The 8,909-nt window shown below is 34.4% G+C and overlaps 2 protein-coding genes across 3 annotated transcripts; one reads left to right on the top strand and one right to left on the bottom strand.

Moving 5' to 3' along the window:
* Positions 1-252: 252 nt before the first annotated feature.
* On the top strand, positions 253-5,262 carry LOC120080889 (cyclin-SDS). The gene is made up of 7 exons (XM_039035555.2): positions 253-1,431; positions 1,534-1,701; positions 2,419-2,585; positions 3,410-3,538; positions 3,708-3,888; positions 4,636-4,680; positions 4,856-5,262. The coding sequence occupies exons 1-7, from the start codon at positions 361-363 to the stop codon at positions 4,883-4,885; spliced, it is 1,791 nt and encodes a 596-aa protein (XP_038891483.1). The 5' UTR covers positions 253-360; the 3' UTR covers positions 4,886-5,262.
* Positions 5,263-5,471: 209 nt separating this feature from the next.
* On the bottom strand, positions 5,472-8,633 carry LOC120080890 (binding partner of ACD11 1). Of its 2 annotated transcripts, XM_039035556.2 has the most exons (5): positions 8,464-8,633; positions 7,430-7,533; positions 6,890-6,965; positions 6,533-6,616; positions 5,472-6,313 (listed from the first exon to the last, which is right to left on the bottom strand). In XM_039035556.2, the coding sequence occupies exons 1-5, from the start codon at positions 8,467-8,469 to the stop codon at positions 5,747-5,749; spliced, it is 837 nt and encodes a 278-aa protein (XP_038891484.1). In that variant the 5' UTR covers positions 8,470-8,633; the 3' UTR covers positions 5,472-5,746. The 2 variants fall into 2 exon arrangements, with proteins under 2 accessions (XP_038891484.1, XP_090166242.1); XM_090310116.1 differs by lacking the exon at positions 8,464-8,633 and having other exon boundaries at positions 7,430-7,539.
* Between the last annotated feature and the right edge of the window lie 276 nt (positions 8,634-8,909).

The following is an 8,909-nucleotide window of genomic DNA, read 5'->3' as shown; positions in this document are numbered from 1 at the left end:
AATTAAATACTAAATTAACTTTGATTGGTTAGATATGAATTTCAATGATTTTGAATAAGATATTTAACCCTTTCAAAATCACTCCCAAATATGTATTTCACTTCTTGCTTCAAACGATGTCGTAGAAATTAAAATTGAATATTTGAAAGTCAGAGGACTAAAACTGAAAAAGTCTCATAATAGAGGGGCAAAATGATATTTCAGAGAATAATTATTTATTACATTAGCACGAGGAGGCGACAGTGAGGGACCCTCTCCAAAAATCTCACTTCCAATTCACATTTCTCTTTTTCGCTTCCTAACTTCCATAACTGCTCTGCTTTCCATCACGAAACTCATCTTCATCTTCATCTTCCTCCGATGAAGTCCAAGAAGCGAAGGCCAAATCCTAAACAAGAATCCCACTCTCCGCCGAAGAAGAAGCTCCGTTCTCAGCTTCCACGCCGCAAACGCCCTCGGATTTCTCCTTTTTTCTGCTCTTTGGACTCCGATTCCCCTGCTCCTTCTAACACCTTTGCTTTTGATTCTTCTTCCTTTGCTGCCGCAGAATCCAGCTCCACTTCCTTCAACGCAGCCGGACCTGAGGTTTCTAGCCAACTCAACGCGTGTTTTGGATTTCAGAAGCCGAATTTGAGGAAGAGACGATTTGATTCGGTTGGAGTTAATTTGGATGTAGCTTCGAAGAAGGAGGTTGGAGTAGGGAGTAATGTGGAAGTGTCTGAATCTTCTTGTGTTGAATCAAATTCTGGAGTTGATTTTGGTGTTCTCGGACAAAGCACTAGCTCGAGGTTAATGAGTAGGAGCGATTTTAGGAGAACTATTGACAAAAATGAAGATCCAATCGATCAAGCGGACAACGGAGTTGTGACGTTTCAATTGACGGATGCTGATGTCTCGTCGAAGCTTTGTGGAAAGCGAGCTGTGCCACTCACTCCTTGTGTGGAGTCTTGCGCTGAATCTATCTTTCAGAGTGTTTGTTCGTTCGAAGAGAAAGGATTAGAAATTGAAGATAATAGACTATGGGAATTTCAGTTACCAGAGCTACCGAGAAATGAGATCAATGAAACTTTCGCTGTTTCGAAGTCGGATTCGACAATAGAACAGTGGCCTAACAGCTTGAACTTTGAATCGGATCTTGCTTGCACGGAGCAATTCTCTTACGAGGATGTTTCGGAATACTCTAGCCAGGCGTTGTCCGAGCTTCAGTCAGCTATTCTATTGGAGACATCCGATGCGGACTGCTCAGATTACACTCCTTCAATTTTTTTGGAATCCGGAAGCGAATTTTCAGAGAAATCGAACGAAGACGCAGCTCCTTCGTCAACATTTAGCATGTTGCTGCAGTACAGACGCGAATTTCTAAGCTTAAATGCCTCTCCAGACATCCGAACTAGCTCGTCTATTGAAGAAGAGAAAGTAGATCAATCTACGGTAATTCGCTATTTTCATTCTTTCTTGGCGTTTCATTTGCCGCAAACCTGCAGCTAATCAAACAACTTATATATATTTTTTATTTAATTGATTTTAAATTAGATTTTGAGATTCGAAGAATTGGACGATGAACAAGCCTATCGAATGATCAGAAATAGAGAAAGACGCCAATTGATTATTCGCGACTACATAGAGGAGTATCGGTCCACGACGGATTATGGCGATCTCATTCTCCAGCAACGGTCAAATATGATCCAATGGATGGTTGAAGTAAGTCCTTGATTTCAAACCACCGTGTTTCTCTCAATAATTCTTGAATTAGCATGAGATATTGCAACGGTCTTCCAATTTCATCGTTAATAGCTTTGGTATTCTGAGAAATTGGAACTGTATAGTATATAGAGATAGTTTGAGGCACTGTCTATCATATTTCAATTTGAACTGCATCGCTAATTAGTTCTTAACATGTCATAAAATGAGTTCCCTTGCCTTATTTGATATGAAACTTTGTCCAACAATGTACTTAATTTCTTGGAATTGGCAATCCTAACAATGTGATTTACTAATGAGAATTACAAAGTCATTACTATGATCATACTTTTCGCTACTTAAAGCCAGCAGTTCATGATTTTGCACCTGTTACATCTCGTTGTTATAAGCTCTTTCTAACGAATGAGGCCTACCACACACACAAGGCATCTTGAATTAGCCAAGTTTAACTGATTTTTCATTTCATTTCTTACTTCTGCTTGGATACATTATCTGTATTTTTATCTTAATAATAGTATGCAGATTTATAACTGCTAGTGGATGTTAGGATTTTCTTAGGAAGACTTCAATATAGTTGCATTTTCATCATCTGTTCTAGTTCATGGAATACGTTCTTTATAATCTCTTTTAATTCCTTTTCATGCGTTAAGGCTTGTCATCAATCAGTTAGGTCAAACTTATTTACATTATGTAGCTTTATTTTGTTGAATGATGCAGCGATCGAGAGATTCGAAACTTCATCAGGAGACGACATTTCTAGGAGTTGCCCTCTTTGACCAGTTTCTGAGCAAAGGATTCTTCAAAGCTGGAAGACAACTTCAAATTCTGGGCATAGCCTGTCTAACTTTGGCGACTAGAATTGAAGAAAATCAGTCATACAGCTGGTAACTTTTGAATCTCTCTTGTCTATTTGTCTCCATCTCGGTTTTACTTATATAACAAGTATGGTTCCTTATCTACTATAACTTGTACTTAACTGCGTTAGTCTATATATGATGAATACTGCTAGGAAACCAAACTGTATGCCAATTGGTCTTCTTGTCTCAATCCAAGGGTGTAAAATTCAGTAAGTTGGGTTCAAATGCTAATTAGTACTAGAAATAATAATCAGAAAAAACTGTATAGAAGAACTTGAATCTTATAGTCTTGAATGTTTTTCTTAAGTTCCACGTGTCAGGCCTGAAATCTTTGCGTTTACATGGACAAAATAACGTTGTGATTATATCGTAGGTCCTCTTATAGCAATTATGTGACAAATAATAGGCCATATATTAGTGTCGATGCACACCACTCGTATGGTACTGTAGTCGAAATTTGCCATAACAATATCTTCCAGTTCTTGAGTTAACAACTCATGTGCACAGAAGAGACCGAAGAACCACCAAGAAAACAATATATAGCGAACCACTTCTATCACCTGGTCAGACCATCAGACAATAAAATGATGATATATAGAGCTTTAAGTCCAGTCAAATGTAAAACAATTCTTTTTCTTCTCTTTTCTTTCTCAAACTTCCTATTATCTAGTCTTCACTTATCTATGACTTGTAATTTACATGCAAAGTGTTAAATAATGATTTGTCTGTTTCATCAAAGAGAACTTGAGAATTGAGAAGGTAGTTAAGCTGGTGGGTGCCTCCAGCTTGGTGGATATACTTTTAATCTATGATAGTACTCTACTAATTGGTTTTATTTTTGGGCACTTCAGGGTGCAGCAAAGGAATATCCGCGTAGGGAGCAACACGTACAGAAGATCTGAAGTTGTTGGCATGGAATGGCTTGTTGAAGAAGTCCTACAGTTCCATTGTTTCTTGCCAACTGTTTACAACTTCTTGTGGTACATCTTCCTTTCACTAACTTGATCGTTTATGGGAAAGACAAAGTTTTCCAATCCCCTTCGTGCATCCATTGTTAATAAACTCCTTCCATCAACAATTTGAATCTACTGCGAATAGCATGCTTTATTTAATTTTCGTTTGATAATGGGTGTTTGAAAATTATCTTAGGTTCTACCTGAAAGCTGCTGGAGCTGACTTGGATTTGGAGAATCGAGCTAAGAACTTCGCGGAGCTTGTTCTTTCAGACAAAGTCCAATTTTGTTATTTCCCTTCAACTATTGCAGCTGCGGTTGTCATCTTGGCGTCCTTAGGAGAAAAACAAGATGCACCAAGTCAACGAGTCATTGAGGTACTAAATACAAATACCTGCTCGAGAGAGAACTCCTTCTTTATCAATATATTTACCCAATAGAACAAATAAACAAGTATTTTGAAATCTAGAAGAAAATTTAAAGTTTTACGAAAACAGCATAATCTAAATCCAATTATCAGTACACTTATAAATTTCATATTTAGGTTACAGTGTTTGTTCATTTAGGTTACAGCATAATCTAAATGTGTAACCATTTAGTTTTTTGTTTTTGTTTTTGAAAATTAAGTTTATTTCATTCACAATTGTTAATGGTTTACATCCTTCTAAGTACAATGATTGAATTCTCAATCAAATTCCAAAAATAAAACAACTTTTTAAAAACTACTCTTTTTAGTTTTCAAATTTTAGCTTGATTTTTTAAATAATTGGTGGAAAGTAGATAACAAAAGAAGAATTTTTGACGTAGAAGTAGATCTATAAACTTAATTTTAAAAAACAAAATGGTTCCAAATGGGTAATAGTGAAATTTCTGTTGTTAATCTCCCTGAATATTTCTTACTAACTTGAGGAAGGTCTCCTGTTCTCTGAAACCCTTCCATGACCAAAATCTCAGCCTTCTGCTATTCTCATTGAATCAATAAAAAAAGATATATATCCACTCGCAATCTTTTTGAAAACTACTACTATTACCATGCAATTTCTTTCGAAATCTACAATAATAGAAATAACACTAAACTTTCTATGGAACTATCTTATAATATCTGCTGCATTCTGGTTTTGCAGACGCATGTCAGAACAGAAAGCGACGATCTGCCCGAATGTATCGAGGTATAAATAATCAACTAGAAAAACTGATTTATCATTACATAAAACTACTTAGATCTATTTATATTGATTTTTTAAGTATTTAAAAATAACACCTTTTTAATCATTTAAAAAGTCAATCCGAACAACCGACCTTATTTAAAACCAAAGTTACTGACACTATATTAAATTTTAACAGAGCTTGGAGTGGCTATTGAAGTTTTTATGATGGAAGCATCAAATCCTAACAGCAGAAAAAGCAATTTCTGTTTCATTGGCCTTTTGACATATTCTTCCTTCCTCACCACTTAAGACCAGCCTGAAAAAAGCAATTTCTGTTTCATCGGTAAGACATTCAATTCTCTTCCATTCTATCACCAACAAAATGAAAATTTTGATGGATTGTCAAAAATCTCTTTTTGGCCAAATGATCCTATAGTTTTTTTTCTTCAAATTTTTAGACAAAGATTGAGTCAAGAACCTAACCAAGACCTAATTCGTCGGTGTCATTTGTGTATTTAGTGTTGAATTAGAGGTTGTAACGAAACAATGATTACAATGAGATTTTCAATGCTCGACCAATCTAGCTAAAATGTAAGCCATGAATGTCACTCCCAAGCATTCTTCTTGTAGTTGCAATTGACAAATGAGTCGAGCCATCTTATTAGGTTTCGCACTCATTGTTTGATTTTCATTGAAAAATCATTCAAAACAAGTCCTAACTTCCTAAAAGAACTTTAAACATGGGATGAGACAAAAATACAATAAAATTACCCATCTTCCTTTCAAAATATGCCAATTCACATTACCTAAAATTAAAAGAAACTTGGAATATATTTATAAATTACAAAAGTTGAATTAAACAGTATACTATCAAGTATTCAATAAGCAATTTTTCTACTCAAAAGAATGTCACAACATTTCAACATCCAGAGAAGGAACAACTGTAGAAAGAAGTAAACTCTGTAATTGGAGCACCTCTAAATGAAAATGTATAATATCATACAACAATGTGGGGAAGAAGAAGCATTGTAATTCACAAGTGTAGGTTTTTCTTCATGCATATGAATTTCACCAACTTACTGTCTATCTATCTATCTGCTGAATTAACTGGAACAATAGCAGGCTCCCCGGGTAAAGGCTCGTCGAGATGGAGCTCGGCGAAGTTATTGATGATCCCAGTTCTTTCGCGGTATATACTCTCCTTTTTCTCCTCCTCGGCTTTCTCGACTTTTACCTTTGTCATTTGGGTCACTTCCTCAGCAGCTTTTGTAACTGCAGTAACAGCATTTGAAAACCATGCTGCTCCAGTTAACACATAATAATTGCTCATAAGTGCAGTTCCAGCACTCGTTGCCTTCTGCTCGGCAACTGCAAGGGCGGATTTCGTCTTTTCTGTAACTTGGAACATTTCATCCATCTCCCTGACCTTTTCATTCACTACTGCTGTCCCTGCGGTTATTTTTTCGGTTATTCCCATCTTGCGGTCAATGGAAGCGACGGTTGCTGAAGCATTTGATGTCAATTGAAGTCGTTCGTCGAATGCTTTTGCTTTGTTTAGAGCATCCTTCCCCAAGATGAAACCCTTAGCAAGCATTGTACTTACAACATCTTCAGCCTGATTCGGAGCAATCCCGATAACCGTTTGCTTTTTATCCTTCAAAAGATCATTACAATTTAAGAAACAATTTGAAATACCTCTTTGAAGACAAAGACAGGTACTTAATTTTTAGATGCTTCCATTTCATCATTAAGATCCATCAGACAACATGCAAGATTTCAAATCAAATAACGTAATTCGTTTGTGTGTATAAATTCAAGGGACGACAACAATGGAACACGAGACATTTTATGCTCATATTCATGGGGGAATTACCAGGATTGATGACATTGCTTCAGGCGGAAGATGGTAATTCTCGACCAAAGTAATTGTTACAGACAAATCACCAATTTTTGCTCCCTGAAAGATAGAGATAGGTTAACAAAAAACTAACATGAGTATAAGGTTAAATTAAAAATTTGGTCCCCATAGTTAGAGAAAGTTAGAATTTAGTCCCTATCGTTTGACAAAACCTCATCAATAGTTTCTACGGTTTAAAACCATACGAACTAAGTTGTAATTATAAATCATAGGGACTAAATTCTAAGTTTTTCTAAACCATAAGGACCAAATTTGAAATTTAACCCAATTATAATAATAAAAGAGACCAATGTGCCTAATAAAGGAACATACTGTCAAAAGTATTGCTGTATCAGCTCCTTGAGAATCCTTATAAGTAACATAAGCAACCTGAGTATTTTCAGTTTCTCTACACCAAAAAATAATAACAATAAATAAAAATAGTAAAAATAAGGTTAAAATATCATTTTGGCCCATGTATTTTGAAGTTTGTTCAATTTTAGTCCTTGTCCTTTCAACTGTCCAATTTTAGTCTTATACTTTCAATAAATCTTAAATTTAGTCTCTACTACTAGTGTATTGTCAATTTTTCTTTAAAAAAAAATTATTATCTATTAGCACTTTTACTATAAATTCTGGAAACCTATTTACATATCATGAAAATTATTGTTATTATCAAGCCACTTTCCATAAAAACTAACTTTGAGGGACTAAACTTGAGATTCATTGAAAGTATAGGGACTAAATGAAAGTATGAGATCTAAAATTGAACTCCAAAATACAGGGACCAAAATTGTATTTTAACCTAAAATAATCGAATTCTTCAATATGAGACTTCCAAATAAACCAAGAAGATAGAATAGTATCACTAACCTTTGCATTTCAACATATAGGATTTCACCAGAGAATGAGAAGAATTCTTTGATATCTCTCTCAGAAGTAACTTTTGAGATATTGCTGACCTTGACAGTTCTCATCTACATGAAATTTTTAAAAATTAAAAAGAACCATTAAAAATTATAAAGAAATGCAAGTGTTCTTGTTAAGAATATATTTAAAAGATTATACATGGGTTCACCAATCAACCTAAGGTTTTTTATAAAAGAAAATTATTGGTATTTTCACATGATATTAAAAGCCTAAGGTTATGGATTCTAACTCTAGACCCTAAACTTAGATACAAAAGAAATGCTAAAGGATAAATATAAAAGACTAAAGTATGTCATTCAACATATAAGCTCAAAGGTTGATGGTTCAATCCTTCACCTCTATAACTATAGTACTTAAGAAAATGTTATATCTACAAACTTATTTTTGAGCCAATTCGAGCATATCTTAGTGGATAAGACATCACAATTAGGCAATTACCATTCGAAAACTCGATGGTTCGATCATTCAGTACGTAATGGTTGAACTTCATCATACATATCAATTCATGTGTTTTGGGGTTTGGTAGTGATTAAACAGTTTATAATTTGGATTACATTCAGTTCATCATCAAAGTGAAACATAAACTAAGCTGAGATATAGGTAGCTGATTTGATAAACAGAAAATTAATAACAAAAAGAAAAAAGAAAAGTTAAGCATTGATTTCAGTAATGTAATTTCCACTTCAGTTCAACAAGAAAAGTTAGGATTCAGAGAAGGGATAAAGGAAGAGAGTGTTTTGTTGATAAATTCAAATTGTAAGTGAAATTTTGTCGGGAAGTAATCAGAAACCAGAGATCTTGAAAATGGAAAAACCCTAATTTTGTACATTTCAATTGAAATTTCCCCAAATCGCAATTGACGATCAGAAGAAGAAGAAATACTAATGGTAAACATAAATGCGGCAGATCTGAATCAAAGATTTCACAGGAGAAGAAGAAGAAGAAGAAGAAGAAGAAGAAGAAGAAGAAGAACTTACCGACATTTCTGAAAATGAAAGGAAAGATTAGAGACGGAGGAAGATGATGAAATGATTGAAGAGATCCAGCGGCGGAGAGAAGAAGAGAAGAAATGGTTGAGTTGAGGAAGTTCTGGAAACGGATACGGTTTGATTACAAAGCTTTTTCATTTATTCTGAACAACAAAATTTAACTGTTGACTTTATATATATATATTGGTATAACCGGAGCCAACTAGATGAAATTAAATTTTAACCTTTTTTTTTTTTTTTTTTTTTTTTTTTTTTTTTTTGTACAATGGAGATTAGGGTTGTTCGAGAAAATCTATGATTTAGAAGATTTGATCGATCCGATTGAAGTTGTAAGTTTTGGATTGGGTTTATCAACTCATTTGGATTGAGATTGCTTTTATTTTAGGGAAAACTTATTAAATTAACGGTAATATGAAAAATGGGCATAATTTGAT

Source organism: Benincasa hispida, unplaced genomic scaffold (assembly GCF_027475165.1).
Source record: "Benincasa hispida cultivar pf3 unplaced genomic scaffold, pf3_genome.v1.1 HicScf655, whole genome shotgun sequence".
NCBI classification, from domain to species: Eukaryota; Viridiplantae; Streptophyta; class Magnoliopsida; order Cucurbitales; family Cucurbitaceae; genus Benincasa; species Benincasa hispida.
This window is presented reverse-complemented; position numbering and strand designations above follow the sequence as displayed.